Source organism: Excalfactoria chinensis, chromosome 3 (genome assembly GCF_039878825.1).
Source record: "Excalfactoria chinensis isolate bCotChi1 chromosome 3, bCotChi1.hap2, whole genome shotgun sequence".
Lineage (NCBI taxonomy): Eukaryota > Metazoa > Chordata > Aves > Galliformes > Phasianidae > Excalfactoria > Excalfactoria chinensis.
In genome coordinates, this window is record NC_092827.1 from 62,906,497 (window position 1) to 62,929,745 (window position 23,249).

Sequence of the window (23,249 nt, forward strand, 5' to 3'; positions counted from 1 at the left end):
GGAATAACTAAGCAGTGAACATCTGCTGTACATACCTTTTTCCCAGTGAGATGTTTAATGTATTTCTAAATCCAGTTTTTTAACACCTTTAGCTAATAGATTGTATTTGTCATACATAAGATGAAAACACAGTCACAACAAATACTCTCAATGAGTCTGATAATTTCTTCAGAATTCTAACTTTCTGGTAGTAGAATAAGATCCTGCAATGAGTACTTCAGCCATTTCAATAAAATCGTAATATGAAAAGTAGTCCTGAAGCACTGTTGAGTGTTTCATGCCATGTGAGCCACAAAGCTGAGGGTAGAGTAGCTGAGATGTGCTCCAAATCACAACATGTACACACTTTGCCAGATCAGTGCTTTTATAGCAGGAACCCCATTTTTTTTTCCTAAAGTTTAGGAAAAGATGCCTAGGGAAAAGAAAGACAGAGAAGGAAACAGGCAGACAGGCAGATAGTGGGCAATTTGTGGGCAATTTTGATAGTCTACCAGAACCATGATACCACTAGATGCTCTCAGCTTCAATTCACTGAATTGAATCATCGTTCCCATTACGTTCTGACTTCTATTACAAATAAATGGACTGCATCTTGTTTCAGTTTAGACATGTTGATAGCATGTAACACATAATAGTTCATTATTATAAAATCTTAAGAATATCCCTGTACTAAAGCTCATTATTTACTGTTGAAATTTATCTATGAGCATTTGCAATAAGCAGCGTGTGAAAAGCAATTGACAGGTACAAAACACTGTTTGAACTAAAACTGCTAGTGAAGGAGGCAAATAGTAATGGTCTGGCAAGTTTCATCTCCAACCATTTCAGCAACAGCAAAATGATGAAAACATCTTTTACCTTAATCTTCAGGCCATTCAAAGAATAGATAAATAAAATATAAATTCCACTAAAATACTTAACAAACTACATATCTTCTGCCTTTGATGACTTACCTTTTCTATGAATTGTATTGAATTAAATACTACAAAAGTTCCTTTTTAGGTGTCATTTATTCTCTCTATCCATGCTATCCACCTAAGCTTTGCAGATGGCAATGGTGGTGTCCTTACACTTACTAAGAGTATAAACATACTCTGCAGTAAATCCATCAGTATTAAAATGTTCTCGCAGAAGCTATTGTCTAGTTACCTTCATTTAAATAGTGAGGCTACTTTGTTTTTAGAATTGGAATGTGAAATATAAATGTTCCTAAACTAGACCAAACATATCAGGCATCAAAGGAAAAAAAGCTAAGTGTAAGCGGCAGTATAATTCCTTATAATAAAAGACCTTATTAAAACCCCTTATCTGTTCAAAGACATTTTTGTCGTAAATATTCTTATTTTCAAATTAACGACTCTCTTATTGCACAGTTGGAAAATATGAATAAGTAACAGCTTGATAGTTTAGTATCTTAATGTAACAGCCTGTGAATCTGCAACCCAAACTTACTTGGATCACTGTTTCTGTGGTCTTCTCTCAACTACCTGTGCTCAGTACCACTGCTTTGTTTACCTGCTTTGTATAATGGCAGTCCAAAACCATCCAGCTAAAAACCCAACCATAACGAATGGCCAGCAGATAGACTACAACTGCAATATCCAAGGACCAGTTCTTAAAAATTGGCCTGTGGCACAAGGTTCTGTGTGAAACTACTGAACGACCAAAGTCAATACCCAACTTGTTATATCAGCTTGGAGAATCACACAGTGCAATGTGCAGGTGCTCAGATTTCATTACCTTTTTATTTTTAAGTTAGTATGAAGAAGGGACCTGATAAAAGCACTGCAGATTGCATCTCAGTGGCATTTCATAAGTACAAGTAACACGATGTGGTTCCATCCTTATTTCCCATTTACACAAAGTATTTCAGCAATGAGGAGGAGGCTTGACTCAATCCTTTTCCACTTCCTTAGGGAAGGAAACAAGGCTTCCAATTGTCAACAGCTAACATAACGGCCTTTGGAACATGAACAGAGATTCTCAAAGGACCAGAGTGAGAACACTCAGTTACTGTATGCAGACCATTTAACTGTTAGCAGTTTCAGCCACCTTTGCGGTTGACTGTATTTGAACACAATACAGAATGAAAATCTCTTCTCTAAATGACAAACCTTATTCTCTTTCCCCCTATTTCTTTCTTTTCTGATAATATATCTCTGGAGAGATAAAAGATATTGAAAGGTAGTTTGAACCGTGTTACTTTTTATAACCCTCACTTGCACCTACATTGTGCAGTCATTTGGCACATCTGCTTTATCAAGAACAAATCTGATTAAGAGTTTTAATAAGGACTTACATCAATAAATTATAACAGATTGGTGATTAGTGGTATTATTTATATGCAATATTTTTTGTACCCCTTACAATGCTGATGTCTGCTTCACAGGGATTAATTATTTTCATAATTTTGTCTAAGTAGTAATATAGAAAATGTCAAAAAGAAAATTAGATTTTCAGTTTCCAGACACAGAAATTTAATTAAAGCCAACTCCTTGTTGAAGGGGAATGTCCTTAGCTGGTTCTGTGATGTGGCAGCAGCTCTACATGCTGCCATGTGGGAGACCAAAGTGACTTGGGGAATATTAATCACCAGGCTTCAGAGACTAAACACATGCTGAATGTGCTACAGTTGGTCCCAGCAGCTTATTTATGGAGTATATTATGTAGAAGACATCAATGATTTCCTACAAAGGCAGATGCTTTCAGAGTCCACTTCAGAGATGGCGCTACATTGAAAGAAACCCTCTGCTCACATAGGAACCAGTCTCTCAGGAAACGTGCAATTATCCAGGCATGATGGGTCAGGCTCTCACCAAGCTATTCTGAAAGTGTTAGCTAAACTGCTTGAGCATATCCCAGCTATAAAAATTAGCAACTTCTACAGCCTGATGGACATTTTTTAGAGGAAAAACCAGATGTCTCCAGTCTATGGAAGAATAGTCCATATGAAAACCACTAAACAACCAAAATGTGAGAGAAGACGAAGGTATTATTTTACCATTTTACTCACCCTCCCTCTTTAGAACTCTACTCTTTCATTCCTTGACTGGTCACAAACACTTTTTAATGTCTTTCAGTTCCATCCCTTAATGACTCCACTTTCTGCTGTTCCCTGTGTATCATTCCTTCTTTCTTTTTGCATTACCCACATTTTTCATAGAGGATATTTCTCAGTAGCATTAATGCCCAAGGACTAGAATGTTAGTTCTGTGTGAGGCCATTTAGGTCTTGAATTTCCTCCAGCCACAAAAGGAAGCTTTTATTCAAAAGCTGATCCTGCTTTTCTTTATATATACATATATATATATATATATATATATATATTTTTTTTTTTCCTGAAGAAAATAGATTTCAAGAATATGCAGTCAAAATCATTTACTTCCTAAAATCCCAATCAGCACTTACATAAGATGCATTAGAAAACAGTTTGAATTAAAAACCAATTCAAGGAGTGGGCAGTCAAGTTGATGACTAACAACACACTACTACCTCTTGATAGATGATATTTTTTTTCAAATGATGAAAGCTTAAAAGTGACTTGCAAACCACACACCTACATCAAGTGATTATTATCTGATAAACCACTACATGCAGGAGCACATCCAGTCAGAAGAAACATCATTTCCAATGATTTCCAATGTCATATCTCTCATGGATTCCAGCTTAGACAAAAAAGAACTAAGACTTGAGCTGGATATGTAATCCCTCCCCCCCCCCCCCACACACACACACACCAGACACACATTCTTCCACTGTTTCAATGCTGTCTATTTTACTTCAACAATGGACATAGTTTTCTACAAGACAAAAAGTCTGCTTTGAAAGATCATTCTCAGTTGCTGTTAGAGTCAATTAATTTCTAAGCTAGACTTTTTTTTTTTTTTTAATTACCTTTTGCTCTTAAGTCATACCAACCAGAGCAAACATATATGCACTGTCGTCTCCATGTAATTTAAGAATTAAATAAATCACAACAAAAAACAGTAAAGAGATAAGGGGGGAAAAAACACCTACAGTAAGATATCTCACTCGGAATTTAATTACAGTAACTCACAATTTTAAGAATCATGCGGTATGATTTCATTATAATTATTCCCAGAGAAGAATTTCATATAATACTTTCAAGCAGGGTTACTGGAGAATAAAGATTTAAGAAACAATTCAAATATTGAGGCTTCCATACTAGATACATCTTACTTCTTGTACTAACTGCAGCGCTCTTTCAGGCCCCACTGTCTGCTTCCTCAGCACAACCTTGAGAAGGCTCTTTTCAGAGACCACTGACCTTCATTTTAAAACCCCATGCATACATAAAACTTCCTAAACACGTTCAAATCAAAATGAGTTATTCTGTTTCCTTTTACTTGCAAACTTTGTTTAGGCTACCTGTTTATTCTTCCCCGTTCATTTTGGGTGCCATGCTTTTAAAATACAATCCAGAGATACATCACTGCTTTGACATCCTTCACAGGAATAAAAACATCTTATTACTATACAAATACAATTCAGTGAAGATAAAAAATTTAATCCTAAAACACGTCTCCTTAAACATTTCCCAGCAACTTTATTTCAGTGGAATAAAGCTCTTTAAGCAGTTTTTTTTTATACTTTAAAGCTTTAGTCCTTTTTATTAGCAGAAGGCAATTTCATTTATATATTTATATATATGTGGTAAAACAAGATTTCTTCCAGATACAACAGTGTTATACAGTCATCTGGAGATCTAAATCTTTTATCCAGATTCATTTAAAATACATCATGCATATGATTACTCATAAGAAATAAAGGAAAGTGCCTACAGCAGTATAAAACCTTGCCTTTCCTTGACCTCACCAAATTTCTTCTGCCAAAGATCCATGAGGACCAAAACCCATAATGCCGTAATGCTATTTTAAAATTGAAATGGTAATCATAAGAACAGTATGTTTAAATATGGTAACACATTGTATGCTTGTATACAATTCCTGCTTTGAGGTAATGCTATGAGACTCTTTGCCCTGCACAGTAACTAAATAACTACAAATGATCTTTCATGCATATGCAAATCTGTCCCTCTAAGCACCTTATTAATTATTTCAAAGATACTTGGAGGTCACCACTCATGGAAATTTCTATGCATGAAGCCTCATTAATACAAGACACCACACAGAGAGATGGGATAGATTTCTGCTGCCATTTAACAAGGGCAGAGAGAGTATTATCTGTAACGTTTACTTTTTTATTTTAATGACCAGTGAAATACAGCCATAAGTCCTTTCTCTGAGCCGATACAGTGGGCTTGAACCATGGGGTTGCTGCTACAATTTTCTGAGCTGCTAATCCTATCAACGCACCAGAGTTACTGTGCTCAGAGCTGCAGCCCTCCATGCTGGCAGTTCTCAGCTGGAGGAGCACTGCCTGGCACTAGATTAGCAGCTAAACACTAAGGAATTAATTCTGTTCTTCCCAAAATCTTAGCAATGACACGTTTTGTATAGGCATGACATACAACTACGGCATTATAAAGTTGATAAATCATAGCTCATCAGATGAGATAGCCTTCCTCTGAACACACACTATCTTCTACTTAATTAAGCTGCATAACAGAAAACAAAGAAAAGGAAGGATGAAATCAGACAAAATAAATGAACACAATGACAAAATGCACCTTCTGGCATATATGAGCCAGGAAGTGAGATATTAAACCTACTTGAGAAGTATTTATCTGAAATCCCTAGGTCCTTACCAGTTCAAGTTACCATACATACATAGAGTAACATTGATCTTGACTGTCACAGTGACCCCCCACTGTAGCTGCTGCTGTTTATTTTTATTCTGTTGTTTGTGCAGCATTTTTGACTCTAGATTGATTGAAGATACAAAAATCTCACTCTGTTGACACATTCCCCTGATAAAAATCTGAACAATGAGTCAAATGTTAATGGAAACCGCAGGCTATGTTCATTATGTTATCTCTCTATTTCAAAAATACTAGAATAAACACAACTAATTGGAAGTGCAAAAGATTTAGACTTTATTACAAAACCAAACCCTCCTCTACAGTTCTACATGGCTCGAAGAAATGGGCTAGATTTAAAATGAATCAATTCTTGTATGAAAACAGAAGTAACTTTTACTTAGCATAAATTTAGAACACCAGTATTTTCTGATCAAATTACCATAAATACCACTCCATCACTAGCCTGTAATGTATAAAATACATGAATTATACAGACAGAGGTTTTGATCTGTCTATGCAACCTGGTCACCTACTGCAACACAAACTTTGCTATAGTAACTATGACTTTGTTTTGCATTCCTTTTACACACAGGCTCAAATCAACATCTAACCTTTCAAGAAAGCTCAGATAAAATATTTTTTGCTTTGAGTCAACCACTGTTAGAAGTAACACGTATTAAATCAACACTGCCACTGTTAGAAAAAAAAGTCATTTCTTGGCATGCCCCATGGTATTCATTCCTGTCAAGAGGAAATAATTTTAGGCTTCACTGGGGTAATTAGAACAAGCTGTGTCAAACACTGCTTTATCTTCCTCACATGTAAATATAAACTGCAAATTGCAGTTGCAAAAATGAAGACTGTGAACTCTAGATTGCAAAAATGCAATCTTCTACTATTCAGTAGGAGTGCTACGATTAGTAGAAAAGAAAATCACATGACACCGTACTGAATGTTTCTTAATTGAATTCATTGCTGATGAAAGCTGCTGAATGCAGAGTTATGAAGGAGGCTAAACTTCTTCATAGCAGAACAGTAAGAGCAAAAGGATTGGCAATGCAGCCTTTGTTCTTCACAGGTGTGATACAGCTCAGCCTTATGTCTTTCTCAGATGACAGGAGATAACTTAGTCATCAGTTCTTCTAGAAACAACTAAGTTTCTTGCATACCAGAAAGTCAGGTTAAAGGTAACCACAGAAACACAGCAGTAGGTTACAACACCACCAATCAGACTCTTCAGCCTGCCATGCAGTCAAAAAGATAATGCTTAGGAATGTTTTTAATTGATACAGAACTATAATATACCAAAGAGAACTGACAGAGGTAGAAATCAATTTTCGGCTTAGGAAGTGTCATTTGAAACTGTGGAATGCTCAGAGATTGTGACTGAGAACCTCTGCAACACAAAGCATGACAGCAGAATATAACATCAGTACTCACTACAGACCATCAGGCTGGCTTTGTGCAAGCAGGCACACCTGGACAGCACCAAAAGCACTATGCAGAAACACTAGGAAGGTCATGAAATAGTATTTGCCTTGTCAGTCCACATCAGCCTATCAGCAATATGAAAATGTTGTCCAACATGCTCTATTGACACAACTACACTGCTTTTCCTTCAATATCACTATTTGTCTCTGACTCAGTCTTTGTACTGCACTGCACTCAGGCACATCTAAGATATGCACTTGACTGACCCAGAGCAGGGTCAAAATACATGAGCAGGCAGTTTCTCAAAGAAACGTTTTTACAGATGGTGAAAAGAGCCAAAATGTATGGCACCTCTGTTGCTCTTATTCCTACTATCACAGCTGCTACTACTAGAACTAGCACTGCTACTTTATTATATAATATTTGGAAAACAGCTTTTTCACTTGAAAAGTTGATGATGAAGACATCATCATGAAAACATGAAGATTATCAGTACTTCAGTATACCCATATTCAGCTATTGTAACACAAAGCATAAGAAATCTGAGACTAGATTGTCAGCTGAGCCCTATCCCACTTGAACAGCAGAAGTACTATCCGTACATTCCTTAGGGTCTCCTTTTCATAGGCCAATTCCATGCCTTCTTCATCCCACAAAGACTGAAATGACATCCCTGGGGTTTTCAGCTCTCTTTTTGCATTTTCCCCTCAACTCATCCCTACCTTGTCTCTACTGCTCATTTCCCATAGTTCCCAACTTCAACACATATAAGGAGGTAAAAGTGTGACTTGCCATTGCTAGCCAAAGGTAAAAATCTCTGCTAATTTGTCTTCAATCTATGAAAAAGGACAGACAAAACAATCAAACTGAACTAACCATGAAAGTAAAGAAGCCTGCAGGAGAGGAAAAAGATGAGTTGTGGGCTGCACAACTGTGAGAACTGATTAATCTAAAGGGAACTAAAGAACAGAGAACTGAGAGAACTGATGAGTTACGGGGGAAAACAGATTGGTTCAACTCAACTAAAACAATGACGTAGCTAGTTAATTTGTGTAGAAAATTCATTAAGTTTTGGAGAAGTAGGCACAGGAGGTTAAGAGTACTGATTAACTACACAGTACTACAGTAATGGTGAAGGAAAGAATGCTAGGAGAAATCTTCCCTTGGTGTTCTTCTTTATACAACATTAAAAATAATTTTGTATGTAACTACAGTAGCAGAGCAAGGTGCCTATGAAAGAGGAGAGAAATACAGTGAGACAGATCAAGTAAACAGCATGTAAAAGTAATTCTAGCGAAATGTCATTTGATGCACACCACAAGACTACATCCAAAGTAATTAAGAACAAATAATTTTAATGGTTCTTATTACTACACTTCCAGTGTCCTAAAGGCATGTCTTTTCTGTGAGTAAATGCTACACTTAAGAAATGTTGACCATTTTTCTCTGTAGTAGTTTGAATCTTTCTTGTCAACTATTCAAGGAACCAAGTAAAGCCAGCTTAGATGCAGCTTCTAAGATACAGGGAAATGATTCTCATACCACTACACAGCACTTAGTTCAAATCAATATGCACACATGCAGATACAACAACAGGAAAAAACATATATACTTCATAAAAGCAACAGTTTTGTGAATTTTTAAGTTCACAAGTCAGTGTAATGGAATCAATTCTCCAAACACATTTTGTTTCCTATGCAGGTGAAGCAGATAACCTACCACTTTCTCAGGGTGATCTACATTTCATTCAATGCAGCAACAATTAGCAGCAATAACTTCATCAACAGGAAGGCTATTTGAAATTCCTGCTGCAGTCCTTTTTTATTAGCTCTTGAAGACAGGCCAAGAAAGTTAACAACTTACTTCATTCAAAAGTGGAAATGTGGAGGTCAAGGATATTTTATTTTATTTTTTTTAATTTTAGAAGAGTAATGCTGAACCTCAATTAGAACTTCATGATTATAAAATCCTCACCAAAAAAAAACAAAAAAAAAACCAAAAACAAACAGGAATCTATTTAATTCTCCAGTTCATGTGCCCAGCAAGAAACATTTCAGTATTCTTCTCCATGACATGAAACAACCCCTGAACTACATAATTTCTGTAGGTGTACTCAAAATAATATGAAATTTGAAAAATAACCTTTTTTTTTTTTTCCAAGGAGAAAATCCACTAAAACTTACCTACACATGGGAGGGAGTAGCCAAGATCTGGGTCATAGATGAACTGACGATCATTTAACATTGTCACACAGTACAAATGGAAACAATCTAGGCAAATGACATGGCGATGCACACACTGGAACACAAGCACAGGACTCCTGTTAAAAACAGAACCATGAAAATGGTAAGTACTCTACAATAATAAATGCTGTGAATCAAAATCCACAAAAAGCTTCGTAATTAATTTCTGTATAATAAGTTTTCATTAGTGTCAACCAAGATAAGCAAGGACATGAATCCAGAATGTAGCCTGGCACGTTGTAACATTTTTATAAAGAGGGAGTTTTCTAAAATGATGGGAGATATGTGGCACAGGAGATAAATTTTTATTGAAACTTGCAACTTCACCAAAAACTGGAATCTGAATCAAGGAAAGCGCCTTAGAAACAGAAAACCTTCATAGAATCATAGAATCACATATGCTAAAACACCAAACTTTGGAAGGTAACATTAAATAGAAACATTAAAAGAGAAATATGACCAGCTAAGGAAGATATACAGAACTTTGTGATAACCACCATGTCCCTTCAGTCTCTCAAACCAGCCACTGGAACTCTACAGGGAGATAATTCCTGCAGTGAGAATAAGCAAAATCATTCAGCTTCTGGAGAAGGTTATGTGATTCAATGGGGAACAAGACTTTTAAACTTCAGTGCCACATAGAAGTAACTATCTGCAGGATAAGTGAGAAATTCCCACTATACTGAACATACTCAATGGAGCCTGCAGTACATCAGTAAACCAGCTGTCTGCTGAAGCAAGCTGGTGAGCTGAATCAACTGCTTGGCTGTATGGTCTGTATGGATGAAAAATCCACTGACAATGATAGGAGCTCCAACACCCACCACACACGCAGACACCTACATGGAGATACCTAAATACGCATATCTCAAGCTTGACAGGATATGCTTGTGGGGCTGCAGAGGAAGAACACATAGGAATAGTGAGGACAAAGAGCTAGACTTGAGTGTTCCCTAAGACACCCCAGCAGGGGCCACAGTAAGGACAGTCACCAGCTCTCTAAAAAATTTTTTCAGAACCACTTCCTCTGAAGGTGGAAGAAAAAAAAAATGAGCAAGATGGTGAATATCACATGCACATGAAATGTTTCATCACTGCAGGCACAGTTTGCTACAAGCTAAGCTCAGTTAACTTTTGATAGACACACTTTAACTGTCAGTCTCAAAGTAATGACTATGACCCCTCTGATAAAGTCATGAGTTCTGTAAGTATTGTACAGCACTGCTTGCTTATCTCTTCCTTGAGAAATATTATCAGCCCCAAGCATCAATGATCAGAAAACAGAAAATGAGATGTATTAAGATGAAAAGAACAGTGAGATTCTTACAGAAATGATTAAATAATATACTACTTTTATTTGCCTGTGGGCAAAAATGGATAAAAATAGGTTAAATGTTAACACTTTCTCAGAAACAAGTACGGTTTTCTCACATATTCACTATGTTCCATGAGGCAGGCACTAAAATACATCAAATAGAGAAGAACTTATGATAAAATAATTTGTTAACAATACTAGTATAACTTCCGTAAATTCTGCTAGACGATGCTTTGAAAACCCATTGAAACAGGAAATTATGAAGCCCTCAATGTGGGAATACAACAACGAAGAGTAATCAATAGTTATTTTAGATACTGTATATAAACATTTAATCATCCATGAAAATATGCTTTAGAGTTGCACATAGTATAGAATTCATGGCAGTGTGTGCTGGTGTCTAAAAATATAATCTCTGTGTTCTAAGGATTTTGTTGAATAAAGCAGCTTAAAAATGGAATTAAATAAAACCTACCCATTACTAATCCTTATTAGTTGCCCACTTGCTGTTCCGAATGTAACAAATAACAATTTTAAAAAGACAGCTGTAAGGCAAAATGAGAAGCTGATCTGTATAATTTTAGCCCTGAATGGTCCCAAGATCATTAAAGAGAGAACTGGAGGAACAGTTATCTTGTCCTTACTGTGCAGAAGTCCTCACTGCTCACCACTAGATGTAATCTTAAGAAAAACACCTCAAAGCTTTCTTTCAGAACCAGTCCAAACTGCCTGTAGCTGTAAAGGCTCTCTGTCTTTCAGGGTTAATTTCTCATTTTTATTACTGCAGTATCTGTTTAGAGTAATGTGAAGATTCCTGGATCTAATGTTGCTCTTCTCTGACCTTTCTTTTGAGGATAAAAAACAGTTTTTGTGTGAGGAGCAATTCACCAACAGTTAAATATCATTAAAAACACAGGTCAGGAAAGAACATGGTGCTTTTATATTTTCACCTAAACTTGTAGGAAACCAAGACTAATAGGACTGCATTATGCAAATAAGCCACTACCATCAGTTACTAACATAATTAACATAATTAATTTGTGATATCTATTTTGCTTCTTAATGAAGTGCCATTGTTTGAAATCAAACAATACTCTCCACAGGGAGCTCTGCTCCTAAGGGAGAAATTCAATGTTTAAACACGCTGTCTTTTAACACTACCAGATTTACAAACAACGCATAGAAAGTATATACAAGTCTGAGTGCTGCCTGTATGCGGAAACATAAAACTTCACTTGCACAACTAAGACTGTTAATTTTGCAGCTTTTGGTATCTGTGTCAGAAGGCTTTCAGAAATCTGCATGCTATGTAGATTTACCCAAATTAGTTTGGCATTAGAACAGTCACTGCACTACAGCATTTGAAGATTTTGTACCAAGAGAAAGCACTTCTAGTTTAAAACAAATACAGAAGTTTTGTTTTTGAGATCAGTAAATACTAAGATGTAGAGATTATGTTCATAATACTTGAGCAAAGCTAGTAAATACTCATAGCCTCAACAGTTATTAACAGAAGCCTTACTTGAACCAAACACAATTTATTTTAGAAAGGAATGTTGTAAAAGTCAAAAGAATTATCATACAGTGTAACAAGAGCCCTTGCTCAATCTAACGTAACAGTCTAGTAATGTAAGTCTGATGTATGTTTTAAAACGTATTTCATAGGTTCCATTTACATAATGTGGTGGGCTGAATTAGAGGCTTCAGGAGAATAATATATAAGAAAAATGTTTCTCACAGCAGGGGATAAATTGGCCCTTTTTGTTCACCAATTAGGAAAGTAACCACTTTTAAAAATTGAAAATCCACCATTACAATGAATCACAGAAATTCTCCATAATAAGTCACTCACTCCTCAATGCTCTGATTCCTTTTCATTAGAATTTTATCAGCACAAATTTACTTAAATCAAAAAGAAAAGAGAACCAAAATGTTTCTGCTTCATGCTATTACTGTCATATAACTGTGGCACAACTACAACCCAGTTGGAAGAGCTATCTGGACTGTACGCTATTTCCTCCTTCCCCTTAAGTAAGAAGCAGCAAGGCACAGATAATTCTCAGATACACTACAACAGTGCTCTGGGTAAATAAAGATATGAAGACTTGATCTTGTTTAGATAAGAATCCCTCTGGGAAATCAATTGCACTAGTATATCCCAAAATCTCACAGATGTTATTAACGTACCGAGAGTGAGTCAGGTGACTATGAACATGAGGGACTACTTACCATCAGGAATCGTTTGCAGACATAGCGGTGCATTAATTGATATATCTTATGGTGCCTATTTAAGAACAACCTGGTAGGCATCTGTCCCTCACTCGGTCCTTATCCTTCAGACTTTGAAATAAGCTTGGCTGGGTGAAGGTCAAACAGCGTACCACATACATCAGTCTGTTATTTTTTGGAAAATGTGAGTAGCTGTGGTCTGAAGTGCTTTGAAGTGAGGAATAGATCTAAGCCTGTATAAATCCGTGAAAAACATTTTGGACAAATCTGTGAAACCCCCTCGAGGTCATTTCTAGGTGACAGTTGGATTTTTCTCACCTCAATCTCAAAATCTTAACCAAATAATAATCAAAAACCTTAGCAGATGTCTATAAGGCTGCCTTGGTGGGATTGCAGTCAGTGAAGCAAAAATAGCCATTTGGGATTCATTTCTGTGCAGTAAATAAATCTGAATGCACACAGCTATATCTCAGCCTTTAACCCCACCTCTAAGTGCTATATTTATCACAACACACTTGCGCATTTCTAATACATTTTTCTGCGTTGGCAATCTTCCTGTACTTCAAAAAGCTTTCTATATAAGTACCATTTTCATTTATAAATGGATCTCTTTGCTATTCCAAAATGAATCTTGGTTAACTTACAGGTCAGATCAATCAGTGCTATTTGAAAAAAGAAAAAAAAAAAAAAAAAAAAAAAAGATGAATCTCTGAATAAAATGTGTAAAAAGGGGAAATATGGGAAATGCAGACATAGGCTACACAGACACTACAGGCACTCTCATACTCCATAAACAATCAAAATAATTAAATACTATCCTTGAGTAGCACTCAACAGAACAAAATTACAGTGCCTAAATAAGCCACTTCATCCATCCATCACGTGTGTAGGAAGGGTACAGTTCTCTAATTCATACAAAGCTAGTGGCACATCTGGCTTTCTTTTCTATTGCATACAGTTCACAGCCCTATTCAAAACTATTGAAAGAACTGCTTCCTGTTTATCATGCTTTATGTGTGTGGTTTTCCCACTACGAAAAATACTCCCAAGTACTTCCAGTTAGAGTAGATCATTAAATCCCATTAGAAACACGCTACTATTTATATAAAAGTATGAATACAGAAAAATAGAAAATTACCGCAGTGGTTCCTGTTTTAGAAATGAGGCGGTTTGGCAGAAAGAACAGTAACTAGTCCTGCCTTTTAATGAGAAATATGCTGTTATATGTGAATACAAGGACTGACACAGCAACTGCAGACTAAACTTGTAATCATAGTATCATAGAATCACAAGGTTGGAAAGGACCTATAAGATCATCTAGTCCAACTGTCCTCCCTTTACCATACCTACAGAAAACCACTATACCATGTCTCATATTGTAAGTAACAATGCAACCCCTAAATATTTTGACAAGGGTAAGGCATTTGGAACAGGTATCATGATCTCACAAGAGAAAAGAGACAAGAATAACACTGCAGAGGAAAACCTATTTTTCATGGATTTTTAGAACCACCGAAACACACAACCCTGCTTTTCCCTTCCCAGAGGATAAGAAAAAAAGGTGTTTTGTTTTGTTTTTTTTAATATACCCCATGCCCATTAAGTAAAACAGTACATATAAGAATAGTATTTTCAAAACGTATATATTAAATCCATTAAAACAACAAAAACATTCTGGTTTTGTGTCTTCAATAGCTTGCCACACAACACATGAAAGGTCATGACCAGTGAAGGTTACGAACAGCATGAGACATTGCTGCATGTGCTCAGATTTTCTGGCTGTGCTTCTGTATAAAAATGTATTCTGACCCACAGTTGCTAACTTAGAGGGGCACTGGCAGAAGAAATCTGACCTATTGTCTGTTATGTTGTATATTTTTCTGCAAAATGTACTTTCATGTTCCTCGTTTCTGTTGGAAAGCAGCACTGAAAAGCCTGAACACAGGAACAGACTGACAGCAATAAACTAGAACACAAGAGGAAAGGACAGGCACTCTACAAATTGGAGCACATGATGGCAAGTGCTCCTTCCAGTAGAGCTCCTGTTAACCTGTTGTCATAATTCTTCTCATGCTGTGGACATGATACACATTATGGCCTGTAAAATCTATAATTGCTGTGGCTGGGAACAGCATCCACCCCATAATAGCACAGGCAAGGGAACTCTTACATGCAGTTACATACATATGTAGGTGCCCTGCAATGGAACTATGCTTGCTCAGACACCCCTGTCTGAACTCTGTGTTGAGACATGAGAATACTTGCCACTAACAGCTGAGTCTTATGTTACAAAAGAACATGATGATTAGGATGGAGAAGAACCTTTTCCTGTAATCTGTCAGACTAGTTGTCTATAACACTCTGTGCACAGCACATAACTGGAACATCAGTCATGCTTTGAAAGGAGATCAGTAGTACACATACATGCAACTACACTCACTAGAAAACCAGAACAGAAAACAAAACAACACAAAAAGAAAACCAAAACCAACAACAAAAGAACACAGTAGGAAGGATGGAGAAGTATCTGTAAACATTAACTCAGAAGGTGTGCAGTTTGCAACTTACTGTGAACTGATTCTGTCACAGTCGCTTTTTGCACACACTGACCTCCTGCAGGCTAAGTAGCCTCACCTCTGGCTACCAAAGGGAGGCAAATGCTTCACACACTCTCCCTCGATTTCAGCTGGCTCACAGCAGACTTCCCCTCAGCCCAGAGGCAATCCTCAGCTCCCAGCAGCATAGGCAGAACTGTACACAACAGCAGGCAATCCATGCCAGCACATACTCCCTTTTTTTCAGACTCCCTTCACACTCTTTCAACTCTGTGACTTGAAATATCTAGCTCTGACAAACCAGAGACACTTGGTCAGAAATCAGCCTAGTTTGGTTTTCAGAAGAATAAACAATCAAAGAAACAAACACAGGGTTTGAGGTTGGGATATCACAATAAGAGAAAGAAGGCTTAACGCTGCTGCACAAGTGACACCATGAAATCCTTCAGTGATAAGTTGAATAAATTAAAGTTCAAATTGTCTTTGTACCCTAATGGTCTTATTTTTCTGACTAGTTTCTAAGGATTGATTTCTTCCAATGATTTAAATTAATTTAGTCTTAGTTTCTATATCTATATAGATACAATAGCATTGTATCCATACAATAAACAGTGTCAACAACTGCTCTTACTCCACTGGAAGGCAATCTTCTGTGATGTTAATTTTTTAGAGTGAGCCCTGGCACAGCTTTAGGCTTGCAAAACAGCAATGGCTTAAAAAGCTTCTGGGCATATTTCAAGAGTTAGTATGCACAGCCTCCAACAGGTAACAGCAATTTGTGTGTGAAGAGTTTAATAATACCAATTTTTTTGGCAGAAGGTTATTCTAAGACTCTGAACACCAGAACTTACTGAATTATTCTGCTTTCTTATTTAAGACCCATAACTCTATTTTCCAAAACAAATCTTTGGAGATGGCCTTTGAAAATTAACTTTTCTGTAAATACATGAGATAGAATTAAACTTTCTTAAAAGGCAAAACAAGACAGAATTGCAACCACATTTTCTCTTATTGTAGATGCTGGAATCCCTGGAAAGACACAGGAGGGAAAAAAGAAAATAATAATAATTATATATATATATATATATATATTTAAATGATTATGTGTGTGACATATATATATATATGCTGTCACACACATAATCATTTAAATTCCCTGAGATACCAGGAGGGAATAGGTCTGTTGCATACAGCATGTGTCTACTGTGAATCCTTCAGTTACTCCTTTTCAGGAATGTATAGAAGCAATAAAAACCAGAAAACAAGGTAAGGTAGAGAAGGAAGCGAGGAAGCAGGAGATAGAAGAGCTAAATTAAGTGCATTTGCTCCTAGAGAATTGTCTTACACCACCTCAACATTATGTTTTATGATTGTTCTCATCCTTTTCAAATATGAATATTCAATTTAAATGTTCACCTAAACAATAACTTGAGGGTGCTTCCCTTTAAATGAGCCTTCAGTCTCAACCAAAGATATGATTATTATCTTATCAACAAAAACACCCTGAAGTTATTGCTATAATAAAGTGATTCTTTTATAGAGAATTATGTTCTTCAACTCCTTACTGCCATTATAATTTACAGATAGTTCACCATTTCATCCTCAAGGCAAATACTTCTGCATAAGCACCAAGGTGCAGTTACCTGCATCAGCATTTCTATTCAAAAGGAAGAAAAGTGAGCCTTGGGTTAGGAAATCTCACTGAATGCACTCTGACTTTGTAGATTGTAAGAGTGCAAAACAATTTCTATTAAAAATGTGATGGAAACAGTTTGCAATCTCAATCACAATATAGTACTAGCCATTAGAATGACTCGTTTATATAATTCTCTCATTTTCTTAGTTTTTTGTTTGTTTGCAATGATTTTCAAAGGATATTCATATTGTGATTTTTTCTATTATTATTTTTTATGGGCCTTGACACAAGAACAAGTAGAGAATTTAAATGCCCAAAACACGCACAGCTCTGCATTAAAATTTCTTCATTTGTATACTCTGTCATTTCCCTACACGTCAACTTCAACTACGCAACCATAAAGAACAAACACACACTCAAAATCCATCAAAACAGCAACAACAAAAAATAACCCCCCAGAAATACAGTAAAAAACAGGCAACTTATTGCAAAGTTTGGAAGGTATCAGTTCTCCACTTGTAACTGATCCAACACACAACAACGATTTGCAGAAAATTCTAAAGACTTTTTTTTTTTTTTTTTTTTAAATTGAATTACAGCATATTAATAGGACTCAGGTAACCTACTGGCTTTTGTACATGAAAGTTAAGGAATAAACTTCTCCCATTCATCCACTGTATCCAATAATCTGCGTAACACTTAGAAAGACAGACATAATCCCATATAATAACTTTCCATTCTACAGAACCAAATGTATCCCAGGCTGCATCAAAAGAAGTGTGGCCAGGAGGTGAAGGGATGTGACTGTCCTCCTCTACACTTACTCAAGTGGATAATGCACTGGAATAGGTTGCCCAGAGAAGCCAGGGATGATCAGCTTGTGTTGGTGTTCAAGGTCAGGTTGGATGGGACCCTGGATAACCTGTTTTAGTGAAAGGTGTCCTTGGTCACAGAAGAGGGTTGAATCTAGCTTATCTTTAAGATCCTTTCTAACACAAACTATCTGTGATCTGATGATTCAGTTCTAGGTCTTGATACCAAAATGATGCATGGTAAACAATCGAGGGTAATAAAATATTGATAAGTGTGAGTTACATCCCTCTGCTAACTAATGCTGTATGAACAAAAACAAGGATATTCACTGTTTTAGAATACCACCTCTGAAAATCCAGTAAGAGCTGTTTCTGATGCTAGTATGGATGGCCTTCAGAAAAGAAAATATACTGAAAGATAATAAAATGATGTGGAGCAGAGTATCTGGAAGGATGTATGGAAAAAAAGAACCTGGGGGTGTTGGTCAGCACTCAGTCAAATATGAGCCAGCAGTGTGCCCAGATGGCCAACAGTATCCTGGCTCGTATCAGAAACAGTGTTGCCATCAGGACCAGGGAGGCATTCATCCCTCTGTACTCAAGCCCTGCTGAGGCCACAAATCAAGTACTGTGTTCAGTTTTGGATGCCTCACTACAAGAAAGACATAAAGGCCCTGGAGCATGTTGAGAGAAGGGTAACAAAGCTGGTGAGGGGTCTGGAGCACAAATAATGAACAGTGGAGGGAGCTAGGATTATTTATCCTGAAGGAGAGGAGGCTCAAGGGAAACCTTATGGCTCTCTACAGCTACCTGAAAGGAGGTTGTGGTGAGGTGGGGGTCACTGTCTTCTTGGTAACAGCAGGACTACAGGAAATGGCCTGAAGTTTCATCAAAAGAGGTTCTGTTGGATATTACAAAAAAAAACCTTTGAAAGAGTGGTCAGGCTCTTGAACAGGCTGCCCAGGGAGATGGTGGAGCTACCGTCCATGGAAGTGTTTAAGGGAAGGGAACAAGTAGTACTTAGGGACACAGTTTAGGGGGCAATATTGGTGGTAGGCAGACAGTTGGACTAGATGATCTTAGAGGTCTTTTCCAACCTTAATGATGATTCTAATGGAAAATGAGCGTGCATGGAAGGATGTATCTCAGGAACCATCATTAGTACTTCAGCTTTGCTCATCTTTTTTTTTTTTTTTTTTTTTTTTTTTTTTTTCTTCTTTCCTTCGCACCTACCTAGTTATGTGGATGGATACATTAGGGAAAGAAACAAGGATTTCTGACTTTAATACTTCTACTTCTTTGTGCTTATTGAAGCATTTGCTCAAAGAAAAGTATGCAGCAAACAGAGCTCTGCAGTTTACTCTGTGGGGATATAACAGCTATAATTGTCAACACTAATGAACAGTTTTGACTTCTTATATTTATTTACAGCTTTCCCTGCACACACGTTTCCCACTGAGGCTATTCATATTCACTCTTCTATTGTATTCTCTGTGTCTGGAAAAGGAATTAACCTGACCTCAAAATAGCAGACAGGTTTTAGGTAAAAACTTGACCTGTATTCCAGTGATACAGGTAATCAGCGATCTTCATTAAAACTAATTTTAAAATATTCAAAAATATTAACAGGCACTTAAGTTTTTCTCTGCCATTTATTTCCTTTTGACAGAGTCTTCAATATACAATACTATCTGCATATGAGCAAGGGCTTAGATTAGAGTTTAACTAACTGGAAAAAAATGAAGAGTAAGGAGGAGTCATTCAAGAGTTTTAGGAACTGGTAAGGCCAGCGAATCCCCACGCTATGCTCCATCTGATCTGATTTAAAGTTCAGATTCAGAGAGAGGAAAAGTTCATCGTCAAAGTTAATGCTGAATGTGCAACATGGCGCAGTTTCTAAGATGCTTTTGCTACTAAACTCTGTCAAGCTTCCTAGCATCTATACCTTCAGCTGACTTTGCCTTATTCCTCCTTTGTGGCAACTTCACAATCCCCTGGCAGACTAGAAAAGAAAATGGAAAAAGAAAACAAAGCAAATACAACCCTTGAAATGACAGCTACTAGGAAAACTAGCAACACTAAGCAAGCCAAGTAGACGAAGAATTTAAGCCTCTTCCAGAAACTGTCAAACACTGTGAGCATGACTGATCCCCAGAAGGTGGTTCAGGCCAACTCTTAACAAAACTGGTTCCCAATTATAAAATGTACCAATTATATTTCCCATTCTTTCGTACATTAACTAGTCTCAGTGATCTGTTCAGTCGTGTGATTCATCAGGTTTGCCTTCTCTTTCTAAACAGAGCTATGGAAGAGAGCTGCCCTTGAACCTAGCCCTGTGTTATTAAAGCATGATAAAACAATGACATTGCCTTGTCTTACGGCATCAGAAACTCTGCAGCCTGCTACTGCTCCTAATCACCAGGCTACACATGATCTTCTGCACACTGAAGCAGTGCAGGCTTTATAAATACAGAGTCTACACAGCATTTCAGTGTACTTGAGCAAAGGACCTTTTATTTGAGGGCTGGCCTCTCTACAGACAGCCTTGTTACAAGGGATGAAGTTTATCGGATTAGAAGCAACACTGTTAGTATTCAGGACACATTTCCAAGTGCACATGACATGTCAGCTGCTTACATATCTTCCAATTCTGCTTCACATATTCCTTTTAAAGTTAAACGTGAAGTGACAGAAGTGCAGAAATATCTGTGTCCTGCACTCTGTGAACATAACAGCTCAAAAAAAACAACACCTTGACATGTCAGCTGACAACAGCAAAAAAAAAAAATCCCTGACCTCTGCTGAGACGTTCTGATTTTCCTAACATCAACTACTCGTAACACAGATGAGGAAAAAAATACATAATCATGAACCACACAACTAAATATATAGAGAGAAAGCCTGAAGAATATTGTTTGCATGACCCCAGATGCACTTCCAGTCTTCTTTCCTTTTGTATCTGTACAACAACCACCTATTCTATTTTACAGAGGCATCCCACAGAGATCTAAAAATAGGGCTAAGCTAGTTGTTTATTTCATGTATTTTTGGTTATTTTCTTTTGAAAGTCATTTTCCTGCATCTTCCGTTGACAGATACAATGCTTTGAGCAGATAGTACTTCCATCATTTAAATAAACAGAGCACTCCCTGCAGCAATACTTTTTCCTCCAAAATTAATTCCCTACTACATTAGGGACTCTCTGTCCTTAAGATTCCTCCTTCAGTATCTCTCTAGCTCTGCCCTCAGATGTCACTGCCAAATTAAGGCCAGCTTGGTCATTCTGAGTTCCTGTGGACCAGATGATCCTCCTATGAAACTGATTACATTTTTCTTATTATTCTGATTCTGGATTCTGTATTTATGGACTATAGTTTCTAGAAACAGGGGGGAAATCGGTGAGGATTTATTATGCTAAAAATAACACAACTGCACGCTGCCAACAGCTTTCTTCTTCACTTCACTCATATCTTAATTTTATGTTCAATTAACTACCAATAAACTTTTGACCTTTTAATATCTAATATTTGAAAACTTATGTGATGAAATAAGACCTTCAGTTCATCTAATAATTGGATGGTGGGGCTAGTCACAGTTTAAATATATGTTCTCAAGTGAATTAAAAACAAAAGGGCTGCGGCTTGTTAAATGCCACATGTGCTGCCACATGACCTTCAACACCCTGCACATGCAGTGAATTGCATGGAAGACATTTGTTATGTAATTCAAAAGGTGAAGAGCTTCAGCAACCTTGTCAAGATTCTTATCAGTACTCAGAGGATGGGTCTCATTTTAATCTTGCTTAGTTCTGCATTAATCAGAACTGGCTACACTGATGACAGTAAAACTGGTCAGCTGTAGAACAGGTGGGAGATCAATACACTGAGACAAACCACATACTCAGAAACTCTTCTGCAGATATTTCTCAGACAATGGGTCACAATGTCTGGTGAAGTCACGAAGAACAATCAGATAAATGCAGAAAAAGTGTTGTCTAAATTATAACACAAAGAATATTAATTTAACACTTCTAAGGAGGCCAAGATCTTCAGATTTGGGTTATCCAGTAACACGCCCTTGCGGTAAACAAAGCTAACAGTCCTGAGCTGCTTTAGGAGGAGTATGGCCAGCAAGTGATAGGAGATGATCCTTCACCTCTATTCAGCACTAGTGAGGTGACACATGGAGTCTGAGTCCAGTTCTGGGCTCTCCAGTACAAAGAAACACATGGATCTCTTGAAGATTGCCAGCAAAGGCCCAGGCAGATGGTGAAGGAACTGAAGCATCTCTGCCATGACAAACTGTTAAGATAGCTGAGACTGTTCAGCTTAGAGAAGGCTTATGGGAGATCATCAAATACTTTAAGAGATGATGTAAAAATTGAGCCAGCCTTTCTTTGGTGACAAGCAGTGACAATACAAGGGGTAATGGATACAATAGGATGTACAGGAGCTTTCTTCTGAACATACAAAGAAACTTTTTTACTATGCAGGTGACAGAGCACTGGAACCCAGAGAGGCTATGGTGTCTCTTCCTTGGAGCCATTCAGAAGCTGCCTAGGCATGGGCCTGGACACCCTGCTCTGAGTGTCCCTGTTTGAGTAGGGGAGGTTGCACCAGATGACCTACAAAGGTCCCCTCCAATCTTATCTTATTCACAGAGCCATAGTTGGTTATTAGCATTTAGGAGAACAAGCAAACCAGCAAGTAGAGTTAAAATTAACATATTTCATAAATATAATGCAGAGTTGCATCATTCAATCTATAAGAGGTGACTAACTCTTACTAATTAACTTAATGCAAATTGCAACCCCCGACTGAAAAACATGCTTGAAAGTTCTGGGCAATGTACTTTTAAAACAGAATGAAGTTACGGGAGAGGATAATTTTATTTTTGTTCATCTTGAGGGTCATATATATTAACTCCAGCCAGCACAGCATCCTTTCCTTCCCGTGAGAAACAAAACTGCTTGCAGGGCTCCTCTGTACCCTTGTTTAATCTGTGACACTGCAATTGGAATTTGTCACTCTAGGAGTTACATCTGATGTTACAGCCTGAAGCAGAGCTAAACCAAAATAAACAATCTGCTCCGTTCTGCTTAGACTAATACGACAGTGATGTAAGCCCCAGCACAGCAGAAAATGCATAAATGGGCTGCCGCACAGCTCACACACACGCACATTAGACAGAAACACAGCTCAGAAGTTTTACTGCCAAGACGCTTTGGGTGAAACAAGCCTTGCTTGGACTTGGTCTTTGCTATGCAAGTCTACATTTTGTTTAGCATTCACGTGGCAAATATCGTT

General features: G+C 37.3%; 1 protein-coding gene across 1 annotated transcript in view; it reads right to left on the bottom strand.

Moving 5' to 3' along the window:
* Positions 1-23,249, bottom strand: part of PRKN (parkin RBR E3 ubiquitin protein ligase) — a 632,920-nt gene that overhangs the window by 253,077 nt on the left and 356,594 nt on the right. The window contains exon 7 of the mRNA XM_072332498.1: positions 9,337-9,473. Within this exon, the coding sequence (XP_072188599.1) occupies positions 9,337-9,473 (137 nt within the window). The remainder of the gene's footprint in view (positions 1-9,336; positions 9,474-23,249) is intronic.